Source organism: Schistocerca piceifrons, chromosome 10 (assembly GCF_021461385.2).
Source record: "Schistocerca piceifrons isolate TAMUIC-IGC-003096 chromosome 10, iqSchPice1.1, whole genome shotgun sequence".
In the NCBI taxonomy this organism is placed as follows: Eukaryota; Metazoa; Arthropoda; class Insecta; order Orthoptera; family Acrididae; genus Schistocerca; species Schistocerca piceifrons.
The window spans coordinates 128282936-128301585 of NC_060147.1; the positions used below are offsets into that span (position 1 = coordinate 128282936).

The 18650-nt window shown below is 38.3% G+C and overlaps 1 protein-coding gene across 3 annotated transcripts in view; it reads right to left on the reverse strand.

Annotated features, from left to right (window-relative positions):
• Window positions 1-18650, reverse strand: part of LOC124718945 (coronin-2B-like) — a 126443-nt gene that overhangs the window by 84931 nt on the left and 22862 nt on the right. For all 3 annotated transcript variants that reach the window (XM_047244612.1, XM_047244611.1, XM_047244613.1), the window contains exons 2-3: window positions 15880-15973; window positions 2610-2807 (exon numbers count right to left, since the gene is read on the reverse strand). In XM_047244612.1, the coding sequence (XP_047100568.1) occupies window positions 2610-2807; window positions 15880-15894 (213 nt within the window). In that variant the 5' untranslated portion in view covers window positions 15895-15973. The remainder of the gene's footprint in view (window positions 1-2609; window positions 2808-15879; window positions 15974-18650) is intronic.

Sequence of the window (18650 nt, forward strand, 5' to 3'; positions counted from 1 at the left end):
CTCCCTCTAGACTGTATCTGGAAATGAGCAGATAGGGCAAATTTTTGGGCAGGCCGCCTAAAAATAGCTGTCAAACAAAGTCAACTCTAATGAAACTTTTTCTTGGCCTTGTCAGAATTTCAAACTTAATTTTATCCATTGTTTACAGTGTTGCAGTGACTGTATTACTTTGGTAATAACAAAGAACAACCACCTTCAGCCACAAATCACGATTTCATTAAAATGTGTGATGCATTTCGAGCCCCGGTGGCTTATCTTCAGTCTACGTCAACTTCACATTTCGTTTAAACAAAAAGTAAAGTTGATGTAGACTGTCAAAGCATCTGAAGATAAGTCTCCAGGGCTTGAAATGCATTGTCCATTTTAATAAAATCACAATTTGTGGCTGAAGGCAGTAGTTCTTTATTATTAAGAATTTCAAACATTTGAAGAAACTTTCAATTATTTTATCATTATACACTGCCTGACAAAAAAAAGCGAATTACCCAGAAGACATAGTTGGGTATAAATGTAACTTTGGACACGTAACTTTGGCTACGTAAATGATCGAACTCACAATTCTCTGGAATGGAAAAAATGGCCACCAGAGTGCACTAGGGCTGTTCGTGTTTAGTGCCATTACCAGGGCCGTAGGGTATACAAGGGCTGTGAACAGCGTCAGATGTTGACTCCTTACAGCACAGAACACAGGGATTGCTCATACTCTTGTGAGACAGCGTTATCAGCACCCGACAAAGTTAGAAAGAGGCCTCACTGTGGATTGTCACTTGTCCAACTGGTTAAATCGTGCACTCATCAGATTTGTGGGGCATTTGGACATACTGCTGCTGCTGCTCATTAAGAATTTAACTCCTCCCGAACAGGCCATTAAGGCCCAACACTACTGACCAGCCGTCAAGTCATCCTCAGCTCATAGGCGTCACTGGATGCAGATATGGAGGGGCATGTGGTCAGCACACCGCTCTCCCAGCCGTATGTCAGTTTCCGAGACCGGAGCCACTACTTCTCAACCAAGTAGCTCCTCAGTTTGCCTCACAAGGGCTGAGTGCACCCCGCTTGCTATCACCGTTCGGCAGACCGGATGGTCACCCATCCAAGTGCTAGGCCAGCCTGACAGCGCTTAACTTCGGTGATCTGACGGGAACCCGTGTTACCAACGGGGCAAGACCGTTGGCAATTTGAAGAAGGTAAATATCAAATACCATCAGTCACTTATTCAACCAATAGGACATAATATGTATATCCTATCTGACTGTGTCTGAAATTGATCCTATGTGAAAGTGAAACGACATTTTCTAAAGGTTTCCATAAGGTGTATCAGAGGGAGGACGTGGGCACCAGTCTGGTATTCACTTAGTGAAATGTGGGATACCGCCTAAAAGCCATGTCCAGGCTGGTCGGCTCACCGACCCACACTGTTGCTCCGAGGGGCAGATTTGACCTGGGCCTGGCTCACCTTCCCTAGTCTGGGAAAAAGAGCATTAAAGGCACTTGGATGTGACAGTCAGACAAAGTTAAACTGCATGGGAATGTGACAGTAGTCATACTTGTCAGTGTTCCACCTGACCAAATCTGACCACCAGAAAGGCAGGACCGCCATATTGTGCGTCGCGTACATCGTAAACCCTTCACATCTGTGAAGAAGTAATGGACTCCCTGCAACATTCTGTGTCATTTCACACAATTGGTCAGACTAGTAACAGCCACCGGACTATGGAATTACTATCCCATGAGTAGGCCGCCACTAACACTATGACACAAATGGTTGTGTTTGGAGTGGTGTTCCGACTGGGAAGCATGGACTGCTAACAAATGGTGTCGCATCGTGTTCAGTAATGAATCACAGTTCTGAATTAACCTAGATGAAGATTGTTGGCAGCAATCTGGGATGATTCCATTCTTGCACTGTCTTGAGATGCACTGCAGTGTTAGTCCTGGCATCACAGAGTGGGGAACAATCAGGTACGAATTCAGGTCAGGGCCAGTAGTGATTCGGAGAATGACTGCACAGTGATATGTTGTACAAGTCCTGCATCCTTGTGTGTTACCCCTCATGGAACAATATCGTAGGATCATTTTTCAACAGGACTGTGCCCATCTACACACGGCACGACCTCTCCGAGTTGTCTGCGAGACGGTGAGGCACTTCCACGGCCGGCCAACATGATCCCCAGATCTGTGCCCGATAGAACATGTGTGGGACCAGTTCAGATGTAGACTCCATCAGTGCCAGTATCTGGGATATCGAGGACCAGTTATGACAGTTGTGTGTCAGCTAGCCTCTGGAGAGGCTACAATCTTTTTATGACACCCTTCCCAACTGAATTAATTCACACGTTCATGGCTAGAGGGGATGCAATGTCATATTGGTAAGTGGGTTCATACTGCTAAGTCATTTGAAAATTTGACTATTTTGTTATCGGTGAAATAACATCTCGTACCCTCTTAATTTGTGAAATTTCATTTCGTTTTCTCATTCCCACCTAGGTGCTTCACTTTCTTTGTAAGGCTGTGAATATTATTAAAATAAATTTCCTTTTCAACTTACATGCTGCAATAAAAGAAGCAACAGACTGTAACAAAAATGTTGTGTGTAAACTGCCACTCACCTCAGAAATTGGCAGCACAACAAATGTGCCCCCACCTGCAACCTCCGTAACGACGGCGACAAATTTCGGATTGACTGCGCAGAAATGGCCATCGTGTGCATTTTTCGTTATCTTGATGTTTTCGTAGCAGTGCTCGCGTTTCGCCGGGGCTCCGTACACGTGGCGGAACTTGGAGCTCCGCACACCACGAAACCACAGCTGGTCGGAATGTTGGAATGATTTTTTAGCAAAGGACATAAAAGCAGCTCTCTACATCATCAGGTGAAATTTCTTAAACTTGTGGCGTATATTATGCTTGGTAGGCTCTTAAAGACCTATACTTATTTGGAGAAAACATCGGGTACAGGGGGAAGACACTACAAGAATGAGATCTATTCATAAATTTCCTCAGATTTTTCAGCATCACTTAAATAGGGTTTCTTCATATGGTTATGAAAGGACTAGTCTCTTAATGAAGAATTCCAGGCTGGAACTCTGTTCTTATTTTCCTTTACCCCTTCCCGACCCCCCAGAAAAGTATATTTTTGGCTATGAAACTAAAACAGAGATCTATCTAATACTTTTATTCAAAAGTGAGATTTTCTCTAACCACAAAATATTTTTATATACATGATAATGGTGATTTATAATGCATATCACATAAGAAAAGACATTTAAAAATGGGAAAAAACAGTTTTTGTCAGGTGTGTCCTTAAACACAGTTTTACTGTCCATGATATAAAACAGGATAAAGCAATTTTTGTCAGTCTATCCACCTGATTGATGGACAAACTACCAAACTCTCCAAGGACTTGAAAGGGGAATTATTTTGAAGTAAATTAAAATCTTTTCTCATAGGGTAATGTTTATATTCGTTTGATGAATTTTATTATACTGCTTACTATATGAACCGGTAGTATAACAGCTGTAAAGTACTAAGGGTATAAAATTTATATAAGATGCAACAATTGTTGCAATAATTGTAATACTATTATTTCTGACTGTTGTGAAAGCTATCATTTTGATGGCTCCACACAAGGAAAATGTAAATAAATAAAACTAAATAAAAAAAAACACTTAAAATTTTCTTTTACTGCTGGCTTTCCTGCAGATGTACTGAGAACAAATCTGGGTGGAATATTGCTACACATTTGCTCTGCCTATCTGCCACAGTTCAAGTTCTCAGTCTTCTTATTTATTTAAATTTGCACAACAACATTTTATGTATTAAAAAAGAAAGAAAGAAAGAAAACAGTAGCTGAGGTGGGAGAGGGAGGAACACATTGTTTCACAGCATTTGAGTTCTTTGTCTTAGTGAATGAAATGTAGACAGCAAATGGGTTCCACGGCTTGAATACAGTACAATGCTGTAGGTAAGAGGGGAGAGGGGAGAGCAGGGCAGAGCCTTGATGAGAGGGAATTGGAGCAACTCAGTAAACCGAGGGACAGGAAGCAGGGCCAACGGCCCAGGCAGGCATGGCACCTCACCACCAACAGGCAGCCCAATACGTACTGCTACACTGGGCAACCAACTTTCATTTGCTGCTTGCATCTCTGTTCTCCCTAAGGCTAATTACTTTTGCCTCAAATGAATGAACATCAAAGGTTTAATTGCCTTTGGAGTCACAATAATATATATTTTATTTCATGCGTTTCTAGGATTTTGGTGCCCATTACTTGCTCCAGATAACTAATAAAAAGTCTCTTCATCCTAGGATACAGTGTAAATTACATTGAGCTGTCAGAGAAAGAAAAAAAATATATAAATGGAAATTGTTATTTTCTGCAGTCCTTTTTGTATTCTTCCTGCGAATGAAAGAGACTTTTACAGTATATTAATAATGCAAATGAATGAATTGGTAAAGTAGGTTTTAACTGGCAACTGCTAATGTGGTGCAAGGGATTTTGGTAACTTCAAACAATCAGACAGATCAGTTTTCTGTTACACCACACAGCTCTTAATTTATAGTCTTGATTGCTGAAGCAATTTTCAATAAAATCAACCCCCCCCCCTCCTGCTCAAGTATTAAAAAAACACCCAATTCCATATTTTGAGAGGTGGTAGGTAGTATAGACAAAAATGTCCAGTAAATAAGGGCTCTAAAATGCCTACCTTAAGTGCTATGAGCATTTGTTACGAAAAAATATTTGTTTCAGAATAACAAAGATGAACAGTTTGTCTTGCTTTGGTCCATATTACCACCTCTTGATATGTGGAATGCCAAGAGCTTGCAGTAGATGAGATCTGTTTCACAGTACTGATGATGAAGAAGTGCTCACAGCTCCTGAGGTATGTATTTTAGAGCCCACATTTTATAGACTTTTTCACATCCTAAGAGCCAACAAGTGTATTTTCAGTAGTGTTTTGGATTTTGGAAGAAATTTGCTATTTTGTTTAAGTGTAGATGAAGCCAGCCAAAACAAATTACACTCATCAAATCTTTCATACTGCACCCAGCATCAAAAGAAAGCATCTATTTGTTTGCCGCTACAAACAAAAAGATTTTTAAAGTGGAATTTCACATGGCCACTTATAGAGCCATCACCTCATGTGATATTTGTTTTATCAATATGTACTAACAGGAACAGTAAAACACGTAGAACAACCAGTACTCCAGCAGCAACTGAGCAGCACTGTTGCAAGACAGTAGAGGTGGTGCTGCCACTGTTGGAATATTGGTTATTCTTCATGTTTCACTCTCCCTGTTAATACATATGAATAAAACAAAATCACACTAAGCTAATTTGGGAACAAAATCACACTAAGCTAATTTGGGAACAAAATCACAATAAGCTAATTTGGGATCACCGCGCGGGATTAGCCGAGCGGTCTAAGGTGCTGCAGTCGTGGACTGTGCGGCTGGTCCTGGCAGAGGTTCGAGTCCTCCCTCGGGCATGGGTGTGTGTGTTTGTCCTTAGGATAATTTAGGTTAAGTAGTGTGTAAGCTTAGGGACTGATGACATTAACAGTTAAGTCCCATAAGATTTCACACGCGTTTGAACATTTTTTAATTTGGGATCACCCTATTGGACATCACATTAAATTCCACTTAAAAAAAAAAAAAAAAAAAAAAAAAAAACTGATTCTAGTGGGAAACAAACTGTCGCTTTCTGCCAACACTGGGCATTGGATGAGCAGTATTTGCTTGGGATGATTATAGCTACACATTGCAAAAACGAAATTGCGACATCACAGAAAATGGGTCCAATGACTCCGTAAGAGGTTTACAAGGCTTTGAGAAATACCCAAGCTACCCCACATTTTGTTCCTGCAGTTCATATGTATGATACATCACTGTTTAGAAAATATTAATTACTGGGAAGTCAAACTGTCTGATGGAAAGTTAAAGAGAATTGAAAAATCTATTTAAAAGACTTAGCTAATGAAAACTGCCTTTAAGGCAAATGCTCGGTAAAAAATAAATAAATGAAAAAAGAGAAGAAAAAGTTTCTAGTGTTTCTGGTATCTTGTTACAGTAGAAGCACTATCTGGCCTCTATAATCACTTTGAGTATGACATTAACAGTAATGAAAGAAGACAAATTGTAGCTCCTCTCTTCATCCACTTGCACATACTTGTCATAATTATGCCCTGCTGCAGATGGAGATACAGTGTCTCATGGATTTATATGGGACAACATGAAAGAAGATACGGATTCCAGTATTCTCATGTATGCCCTTTACTGACTGATGAATTTGGAAGAGAGAATCTAGAGAGTAGGACATTAATTTCAATGTTCATTAGCATCTCTATCTTTGCAGTGAGTTAGCACCTGCCACGACAAAATTTGTGCATGTGGCATTCTCTTACACCAGGCAAGTTATTTGTTCAGTAATAATATTATGCCACCTTTAACCTGTCACTGCAGTAACTCTGAAGACATAATAAGGAAAAAGTAATCTAATGCCAAGTTGTGCTGGCGCATATTAATGCTCCTTTGCTCCTTAACAAGAACTGACGAGAGAGAGAGAGAGAGAGAGAGAGAGAGAGAGATTTTTTTCCCTGTAAATTAATTTAAGAAGAGGAACATTATGATATGGGGGACAACAGGGAAAAATTACAACTAGTGATAACAGCTAACAGTGAAAGACCATCATAATGTGAAGAGCAGACTCTTACATGTCCACTTTCAGCAGATAAAGAGCCTGATAACACATTAGCATCAGGAAAATTAGATCAACATCTGCAAGTGTGAAGATTGTATTCAGCAAGCAAGTGGCAACTGCTCAGCAACATGATGTGTTGGGGCAGTGGGGATTGGGTTCCTAGAAAATGTTTGTAAACGTAACAACTCCATTTGTTGTTATCGGTCTCTGCAGTAAAAGCAAAATACTGTTCAGTTTTCCAAGTTATTACTTCATGTTGACCAATTTTAAGTGCTCAATAGTGTCTTCCCATTAGTTGCAACTGGTATCTAATCTCGAAAGCTTTAATGCAATAAGGCTGAAATTACACATTTAAAGAAGTTCCTGATATGTATATCAAACCACTCAAGAAAATTATCATGGATCACGTTATGCGTCTAGAATACAGGAATGCAAGGTCACTGACATGTATTTTCAGCAGCACTGAAAATACACACACACACACACACACACACACACACACACACACACACACACACACACACACCACAGTGCACCCCCCCCCCCCCCCCCCCAATCTTTTTTCCCCCAGGGAAATTACTTTATGGATGAAAATCTAATTTGTGACCAACAGAAGATCATTGCTTTATTTGTTAGGTTAATTTAATGACTGCTGACAGAAAAGTGTACAACTCCTAACAACAACTAGTGTCTCCTATATCTTATAATGGCGTAGTGTAAGCAAAATAAAGAGAAGACTACAACTAGGCAACATCCATGTAAAGTAGAGGCAAAACATATCTTGACTGAGGAGAAGTCAAGTTTATGAAATGAGAAACTTGTTTATTACTTGAAAATGCACATTTTAATCTTTTATAATTAAGATTCATATTATCTGCACTTAAATATAAACGTATTTCAGCTTCTTCAATACGTCTTAAACAGATCTGGTAAACAATTCAGTACTTGTGAGTCTTCAAGCTTTCCCGATGGATATGTTGTAAATAGTCTTCACGGGTTTGCCACCAGATAACCTTGTGCAAATTCCACACTATTTCCTTGAAGCAACGGTAGCCCACGAGCTGCCATCATCCTACACAATGCCATAGTGCATTGCATACCTAGCCACTGGCAAGGCTGAACCACCTGAAGATGTTGGACAGTTGCTCTGAGGAAATACTGAGGAATTTGCGCAGGATCCGGTGGTAAACCCGTGAAGACTATTTACAATTAAGTACTTATTCATGGCACAAAAAAGATATTCTCAAGATAACATTGTGTTTAACTCAGTGACCATTGTATACTGAAAATATTGTTTATATAACTAAACAAAAAATAAACATAATATATGGTTATCAAAATAGTGGGATTACCTTCATTTATTAGCAGACTGAAGGAATATGGTCTGAAGCTGTGATGCAACATACTGGTTTGAGTTGACCACAAGGTCACTGTATGCAGAATGGAACTTGACAAAGCATAGAAAAACAACACTTCTTCCAGCACTTGGGGCGATGACAAACTTGCTTATTCTTTCTTCTCATTCTGTCCGGTAAGAAGCCCTCAATGCAAGGCTCCCACTGATTTCTCTCGCACCTTTAAATAGGCACTGTGAGTGCCTCTCCTGACCTGTTCAGTCATACTTTGACAATTTACTAATTAACTTATTGAATTAACCTTAGGAAAAATTCACTAAAATGTAGAAACCTGATTTGTGTGACTTTACCCTGAGAAATAAATAGAATGAATTTTTCACTCTGCTGCAGAGTGTGCACTCATATGAAACTTCCTGCCACATTAAAATTGTGTGCTGGACCAAGACTCAAACTTGGTACCTTTGGTTTTCTTGGGCAAGTTCTCAACTAACTGAGTTAGCGGAGCACAATACACAACCCGTCTTCACAGTTTTACTTCTGCCAGCACCTTGTCTCCTACCTTCCGAACTTCACACAAGCTCTCCTGTGAAACTTGTGAGACTAGCACTTCCGAAAGAAAGGTATTGCGGAGACACGGCTTAGCCACAGCAAGGGGGATATTTCCAGAATAAAATTTTCACTCTGCAGTGGGGTGACAAGTCATGAGTCTGGACATGACGAAGTAGTTAGACATAGGTTTACAGTTCTTACATACAATTCCTTTTTCTTGTCATTCAAACATTTCCTACCTTAATACCAAAGAGGCTACGTAAAATCTTAATGTGGCAAAGGATACAGTGGAAGGAGGAGTGAAGTTAATGTAAAATTTCAGTGTACTAAATAGTAGTTAAGTACACGCGCATAAACACTAATAAACAACACAGAGTGACACGACGCTGTTTCCCAGGCTCTGCAGCATGGGTTCCTTATGTTCATTTTCAACAAAGCAGGTCTTAAAATTCTTATTAAAACAGAAGTAGAAAAACCAGGTGGTGTGAGTGAAGAAACATGAAATTCGAAAAAATGAGGACCATCCTCAGGGGCCACGTATAAAACTTAAACATCAGTTATCTCGGAAACTGTGGGCTGTCACATGAAAGGCCACTGACCAGGTTCTCAGGAAAGGTCCCTCTACGACATACCTAAGATTCACTAAAATCTGTGATTCACAGGTCTGATGGTCCCCTTGTGAGATTAACTTTGGTGGCTTAAGTTTTCCTTCTCACAAGAATCTTGTGAATAGTGAGGCAATTTAACATGCACACGTCTAAGAGAAGGAAAGACTCTTTTGTAGCATTTCAGCAGTTTGCTAACACACTGCTTTGGGCTAAGCAGTGTGTCTTATTTGTCCACTGCACACATAGACTCACTGTAAGCCTACACATTTTGGTTTACATTTTTCAGTATCAGTTTTTCGGTCCATTTTCACGGCCAATTTCATTGCATCTGTATAGTATGTGGGTCATCAACATACATACATACATCTCTTTCATCGCGCCATTTCAAAGTCATCATAGTGTCTGTTGACCTAAATTCTATCTCATCTCTTTGTAGTTTGGCTTCAAGTTTTGGTGTACCTTTCCTATTCATGTGAACTGTACTTTTTGCATTTGTTGTTCTTTCATGCAAAGAGAGAGAGAGAAAGATGGACTTGCGTGTCAACTCTCCAAACAGAGTGTGCATTTACTAAGAAAACCTTGAAACTTATATATCCAATGTTAGCACTCTTGGTACGCTCAGCTCCTGTCGCACATATGGGGTGATTGAATCTAAACATATGTAAGTCTCATGTGATGCAGTTCAAAACCAAACAGTCAAAATGTGAGCAGATTAAGATTGTACACAACAGGTATAGAAGAAGCTGACTCAGTCAAATTCTTAGGTTTAAATGTAGATAAAAATTTGAGCTGGCAGGCACAAATTGAATACCTGGTGAACAAACTGAGCAGCTTTGCATCTGCAAAGTAAATATTATCAACTGCAACTGACATGGACACACGAAAAGTCGCCTATACAAGCTACTTCGAATCCATTATTAGGTATGGTATTGTTTCTTGGTGTACCTCGACAAACACAGTGCGGATACTAAAACTACAGAAAAAAATCATTTGAAATATGTGCACTGCAAATCACAAAGAACCATGTCAACTATAATTTAGAAAACTTAAAATATTAACTCTGCCATCCTTATACATATATGAGATTATTATATTTTTGTACACCAGACATGAATTATTCAAGGGAAATCATTTTGTCCATTCACATGATAACTAGAAACAAAGAAAAATTTATGCTCCCACCCGCTGCCTCAGACTGTATGCCCAGGGACCTTAATACATGGGAATGAAAATTTGTAATAAATTAAAAGGGAACAAGTTGATGCAGATGAATTTAGGTTAACTTAAAACAAAGCTATGTGACGTACCGACACTGAAGAGTTATTACTCAGTCGAATTCGTGCAGGATAAACTGGAAATTTGAGCTGGATACAATGTGTTACACATTTCATTTCAAGAAATATCCTTATAGTGTTATTATTTATTACAGTGCCATTATTTATTAATGTAAAAATCATTGGAACTGTCTTATAAATTTCTGACATGTCTCCTGTACGCAAACCAAACAGATTGCAAATGTGCATCATGAGATGAATAAAACACAATTCACAAAACAATTCACAATTCACAAAGCCAGGAGGAAATGTACGTGGTTTGAGGGATAATAGTATTAGCGATTCTGGGCAAAAAATTATCATATGAACATGTCATGTTCTTAAGAGTTTCCAAGGAGACTGATGGAAACAATAGGGAACAGGACAGATGCAAGTGATAGTAAAAAACATTGTGATCTAAAGTTTTGTTTAATCTGCACATTTCTTCACAAAAGACATTCAAAAAATTAACCATCATCTGCAATGCATTTTGCAGCACTTGTAGAGAGCTACTGTGCTGCTGATCTGAGACCATTTGCATGGTCCTTTACTTACACACACACACACACACACACACACACACACACACACACACACACACACACACACACACACAAAATATGAAGTAGAAGTCCTATGTAGTAAGCAATAGTTTTGTTGTTTCTGTTGAAATGTAAATAACCGGAGTAGCACCAGCCCAACTGTTGTACAAATCAACTGCTGTGAAGATGTACTGGAACCCTCCTGCTGGACACTGTGGGCACACCAAGTGAATGTGTACGTGGGGAAAAATGCGTGGTTTCAGAAAAATAACCTATGGTCAGTAAAGACAACACTACAGAGCCCAATGTCACTTTTTTATTCGCAAGTGAGTGTCGGTGAAGGACATGTGACTGATGCCCGTGATTTTCAAAGAGCTGTATGTTGAATATGGTTAAGAAAATGTCAAATGTTAATTTCTTCTTCTTCTTCTTTTTCCCTTCAGAATCACCAATACTGTCCGTCCTCAAAGAATGTACCTCTCCTCTTGGCTCAATATGTATGTGTCAGTAGCACTGGAGGCACAATGACTCTGCACAGGTATATATTCCGCTAAAAGATAAAGGGTCAGTCTTAGAATTTGTTTCTTTTTATGTACCAATGGACTTAAAAACATCCCTTCCAGTCTGTTACACTGCCAACCTCGTAATAAAATAACAAACCTCCTTCACTGTAATCTACATCTACACAATTATTCTGCAATTCACACTCAAGTGCTTTGCATGGGGTTCATTGGTTCACATCCAGACTATATCTCGGCCTTTAAACTCACGAATCTTTCTGAGGGCTCTGTATTCTCTAATTACAAAGGTCACTTCTCTCTAGGTAGGCAAGCATTAACAAAGCATTTTGGCATTTAGAGAAGAAAGTTGGTGATTAAGATAGTGTAAAAAGATATTGAGGCAACAAAAAATGCCTGTTTTAATGACTGCCAACCCCACTCCCTTACTATATTCATGACACTCACTTCCCTATTTTGCTATAACACAAAATGGGAATGGGCTGCTCCCCTTTTCAATGTCTTCCATCAATCCTATCTGGTAAGGATCTCATACTACACACTTATAATCCAAAAGATAACGTATCAGTTAGTTTCAGAGTTCTCTTAGTAACCTACTGAATCTTCTTAGTATTCTGCCAATAAAACACCTGCTTTATTTAACTTTCCTACAACATTTTCTATGGGATGGTTTTAATTTCAATGGTCTGGTACTATACTCCCAAGGTATTTAGTTGAATCTACAACAAATTTGTGTTATTTATTGTGAAACCAAAACTTAATTTTTTTGTTTTCATGTGGAGGACATAACATTTTTTATTGTTTAACCCTTCTAATACCGTGGGGTCTATAATGACCCCAGGCCGTAATTATCTGTAAAATATACCTTACTTCCCATTCCTAAAAATTATGAAAAATTCGGACTTTTCCTGAGTTAAGTAATGGGTTCGTAATATATTAATATAACTTTTTGAAAATATTTAGTTCTGCATAAAATCAAGAGAGAACCACTGAATAGCATTGGGGTTAAATGCGACCCCATTTTTCTCTTGCGGTATTATTACCCAATAATGCTGCATTCAATCCATAACTGTTGCTGTATTTCCTTTGCTTTATTCTCGTAAATATTGTTGTAATGTGTGATTGTTGCCAACACTTTATAAGCCGACAGTTGTTTGTTCCATACAAGGGGAGACTACTATTGTGTGTGTTGCATTTAGTGGAAAATGTCTCGTCACCTTTCTGAAGACGAAGTACTTGAAATATTACTGCAGGATAATCCTCTATCTGGAGAATCAAATAGTGATATCAGCGATATAGTTTCTGATGTCTCACGCAGCGATGAAGAAATTGACGTCTTAGAAGAGAATATTCCTCAATCAGACGGAAGTTCAGAAGAAGATTTCGACAGCGCAGATGTCCAGCCTGAACAGGAAGTAACACATATTTCTGACTGTTATATGTATGTACACGTTGTATTTTTGTAAATGTGCATTATGGTCTAGCACCAAGATATACCCTTCGTATTTTTTATTTTGTGTAGGTCTAAAAACAAAGAAGAACTGTGGCACAAACACGAGTTGAGAAGAGCTTGTGGAAGAGAAGAGAGATGGAACATAATGCGAGTAAAGCCAGGTCCAACAAAATTCGCAGTGAAGAATGTAGACCCCATAGAATCAGCTTTTCAGTTGTTTCTTAGAAGAAACATCATTGATGTAATTCTAAAGTGGACTAACAAAGATGGTAGTCTTGTTTACGGTAGTAAATGGAAACCAGTGGATGCCATTGAACTGAAGTGCTTTATCGGTGTCTTGATCCTACAAGGCCCATAATGAAGCAGTTACACATCTGTGGAACAAAGAGGATGGTAGACCCATTTTTAGTGAAGCAATGGCTAGAAATCACTTTACGCAAATTTCAAGGTGAATCCGATTTGATGACGCAGATGTGAGACGTCACAACTCCTGACAAGCTGGCTCCCATTAGAGAAATATTTGAAATGTGGATACACACATTTCAAGAAGCATATGGTTCTCACAGCAATGTAACAATTGATGAACAACTTGTGGCATTTCATGGTAGATGTCCATTTCGGCAATATATTCCTTCCAAACCAGGAAAATATGGGTTGAAATTATGGTCTGTATGTGATAGTGCAACGTCTTACGTTCTCAATCTCCAAGTTTACACTGGTTGACAAGAAAACAAATCTCGTGAAGTTGGTCAAGGCAAGAGAGTTGCTTTAGATATGGTGAAAGGCTTGGAAAACAGTGGCAGAAATGTAACAACTGACAATTTTTTCACTAGCCTTAGTTTGGCGAGAGAACTTCTGAAAATCAGTCTCACACTCTTAGGAACAATTAGAAAAAATAAAGGAGAAATACCACAAGCATTCATTCACTCAGACCAAAGGTCGAGTCAAATATTCATCTATTTTTGGATTCCAAGAGCATGCTTCAATTGTTTCATATTATCTGAAAAAGGGAAAAGTTGTAACTTTGCTCAGTACAATGCATTCAAGGAAGGAAGTGGAAGATTGTGAAGAATGCAAGCCAGTAATGATTCTGGATTATAATAAAACAAAATCAGGAGTAGATACCATGGACAGGCCTGTTAGAATGTACACTACAAAGAGGGTGAGCAGAAGGTGGCCAATGGAGTTATTTTACAACATGATTGATATCAGTGCACTGAACGCGTTTATCATATGGCTACATCTTACACAAGACTGGGCAGAAAGGACCAACTACAAGAGACGGGCATTTCTCATAGAATTAGGAAAGCAGCTCGCTGGAAGAAATTATATCCCCAATACTTCCATCAACAGTACAGAAAAAAAAAAAAGAGGAAGGCGTCCATTCTGTAAAAGGTCTGAGGATAGAAAATTCACCGATAAATGTTCAAAATGTGGATGTTTTGTGTGTAAAAACCACTCTGCAATTTATTGCTGAAAGTGTAATGCATCATAAATGTCAATTCGGAACTTAATCAAAAATGTTTGTAGTTTCATGAGAATCGTTTGTAAATTTTACAGAAGTAAATAATTTAAAAAAAAAAAATGCATTTTAATTTAATGTAATGTCACTGAAATCATGTTTTAGATTGTGGAAGAAATAAGGAATGTGATTTTATTCTACCATTATTAAAACTATCCTTAATAAAAAATAAATTCCGTTGGGGTCACTAAAGACCCCAATGGTACTCAGCGTAACAAAAAATACTCTGTATTAGAAGGGTTACGGTCAAATGCCGCTTTTAGCGCCATGCAGATGTCGTGTCTAAATCATTTTGCAATTCACTTTGATTTTATGACAACTTTACGAGACTGCAAAGAGGCAGCATTATCTGTAAAAAATCCAAGAGGGCTGCTCAGATTGTCTTGTAAATCTTTTATATCAGATATGAACAGCAAATGACCTATAACTCTTCCTGGGTTGTAAAGAAACAAATTAGCCAGGAGTGAATAGGACTTGTGCTCTGACGGTCCCATAAAAATTTAATTAATTATAGAGGCAGTTCATCCACCCCTGGAATCTAGAATCTTTATGATTTTTGCCTTTTATAAACATTGATACTGGCAAGATGTTTGTTCCACGAAACCCAAGGCTTTCATGAACTGTTTTTAATTTACTTTAGGAGTCTGATAACAAATAATTTTTTTTGATTTAATATAATTACAAATTAACAATTTTCTGATTTTTCTCCTTTACTTATACTGTGAAAACTTGCTTCTTCCAATCTGCTTGATACTACATCAAACAGAAGTACGCATTAAGGTTTGATTAGTGGATCTGCGAGTATCAAAATGTGTGACATCAGTGGCCGTACCTTTCGAATGCACTGACTTAGAAGCTTAAATTTATTACACTGCCAAGGGACCATAGTTCTTAGTATGCGTCAATTTTCAATTTGATACATCAACATGCTTCTGAGAAAAAGAGGTTTTAACAATTGGACAGACAGATGGATAATAAAGTGATCCTATAAAATTCTATTTTTATCATTTGAGGTACAGAACCCTAAAAATGGACTCATCCATTTCAAACAGCGGTAATGACACTGTGTGAAGGGCTTCCTGACAACCAAGTAAGCTGCTAACTAATTAGTGAGTGCAGTTGTTAACATGTCAAGCTGTGCAAGAAGAACCTAGAATATTTCCATTATTTTGATAACCATATGTATATACATTTATAGTTTAAAGTAACAGAAAATTTCCCACACCCACGCCATCTTGTGTTTAAGTTGATATTAATATACAGTAATGAAATAAGTGGCTCAAAGTTTGCCACTGGAGAAGAGAAGAAATAATACAGCACTTACCTGAGTGTTTGTCATTGTATCCACACGCTCTTGCTAGACTGCCAAGTGCGTTAGAACAACATACTACTGGGGGGAGCAAGCAAAGTACTCACAACTGAAATCAAGACAGGGAAACAACAGACATAACTAAAAAACAAACAAAACAATATACAGAACAGAAACAGATAAGCACTAATTCAAAACAAAATTTCAAATTACCAAATCCAACAAAACTACAGGGATGAAAAATAAAGCATTCTTTACATGTTCCACAATGCATTTCAAACAAGTTTCCTTCAGGAACAAGTACCTCAATGATACTTCTAAAAAGTCCAAATACTGTGGGCAGCGTACCAAGTTCCAAATAATTAAGAGGGTAAATACAAGCTATTGGAAGAGAGAATTATAAATGCTGCATCAGTACCATATTCCCACCTTTGTCAGTGACTTCTTTGACAAAATGTAATACAGTAATACTTCATCTGTAACAAACTCCTATACACACAAACAAAAATATAATGATTCAAAGCATGTAAAATGTAAGGAAGCATATCAAAACAAACTTTACTGGTGCTGCTCAGAATAAAATTAAGCACGCAGACAGATGAAAAGATTACAGCTTTTCTTTACCTGGTGAGGGCACAAGCCCCAGCTTTTTCCTTAATGCACTAATAAAAGATCTGCACAATTTAATTTACGTGATCAGAATTTGTGAAATCATTACAGAACAACAAATCCAATATAAAGAGACATATCCAGTGTCAGTTGCGCAAGGCTAAAACCTTTTTTACTTTTTGAACACCTCACAATATAGAACATTTTCAGCAAATGACAATATGCCATTTTTGTTACACTTAATTCTTTCATCAACTGAGCTTTTGTAATAGAATGGAATGTTAATGGCATTGGAATTCTCTTGAAAATACATATACAGTAACACAGCAGTTGTTAACATTGGTGTTGAAACATTTCACGGAAGCATCTGAGAAATGTTCTAAAACAGAAACAAGACGGCCAGAATCAGTTATTGCAGTTACACACCATCAAGTGTGAGTGTCATGCCAAGCCCTGCTGATTATGGAGCTGTTTCTACAGAAACTGTTCACTGAAACCTAAGGACACCAAAGAAACTGTTTAGTAAAACCTACTGAAGTTGTCCAACTGCATGCAGGCCCCTAAAGATTGAGCTCCTAGAGTTCTAAATACAATATGATAATCAAAACAATCTCGATTGACTAGCAGTTGAATATTAGAAAGTAAGTAAGTTATTCTTTCTAGTGTCGTTACTCACAAAATAATCACAAACATACCACCCCCATCAAACAACCCTGCACTCTTTTGCAGCAGTAACTCCTTTGTTTTGATCACAACCAGCATCAATATAAACAACAAAACAACATCTACTGAAATAGCATACCAATGCAGTTTCCACCTATGTACATAAGAACAGCAGCATCTACGATGCAAGTTTACTCTAGCTGTGCCTCAATTACACCAGAGTTTTGTTTCCCCCTCCACAACTCCCACCACTGTAGTGGCAAAGTGAACACCAGCCGTAGAGGAAGAACACACAACAAGCCAGTCAAGCATTTATCAGTCTCTTCTCTGGAGATAAGGCTGCTATGTGAGTATTGCCCACACCACCCTCCCACTGTGCGTCACTGATAAGATCGAGCACCTGCTACTCTGATGCAGTCAATAGTTTACATTACACTGAGACACTATCAGTTCGGGATGAGTGCATGGAGGCTTAAGTCTCTCCTGTTTAACAGTATCTCCATACATGAACATTCCAATATGGCTACCTTGTTTTGACAAGAACTGTACCACCACAAGATATTTCACAGCATGATGCAAAACCTAATTTCTTCAATAAATGCTAATGTTTTTCCATGTTTTACATAAAAATTGTGCACAATGAGTTTATGGCACAAAATGGAAACTCTTTAAAAATCTGCCAATCAGAATCTCAGCCACATAACATTAACAAAACAGTTCATAGCGGATTAAGAAAACAACAGTTTATAAAGGTTGATGGTACATGATAATCTGATAACAGAAAAACCATTAGTGAAATCACAATGCATCAATACAAACAGAGAACAATACGTGGTGGCAATAAGAAGTCCACTCAGAAAGACAGAAATATTATGGGCTGGACAAAAGAGGTGGTGAGAATAGTTTTAGGCTTAATGTGTTCCATAGTTGACTGATGCATCATTTTCCATAGATTCCTTCATGAAAGGAATCTTCATTGAAGTACAATGAGTAATGATAATTGAAGCAAGGAAGAGTTGCACCAACTTAACAGCTCTGTGTGTGTGTGTGTGTGTGTGTGTGTGTGTGTGGGCGCGCGCACACGTGTTTTTTTTAACCATCCCAGATTTCCCATTATACAGAGTGTCCCTTTTTAAGAGTTGCCAGGCAGATTTTTTCCTGGTTTTTCACAAGATTTTTCTGTTTCACTTTTGTAATGTGTAGACTGAGTCGGCCCAAACAAATACTTTTCATCATATGTTCCCTGCGACTCTCACTGTTAACAGAAATTGTCAGTTTCCACTTTAAAAAAAAGCAGAATTTTACATGCCCCTTTAGTAGAGCAGGCCCAATTTAGTCTAGTTCAGTGACGTGTTATTAATAGGGACAGTACTCCAGCAGCAATTGAGCAGCACTACTGCACGGCAGTAGCATACAGCATGGGTCTGGACGATATATGAGACAGCGCACATCAGGAAATGAAGCTGTGGCAAACAAAGGTTTTACTTTCAATGTTAATACATATCATTCTTTGA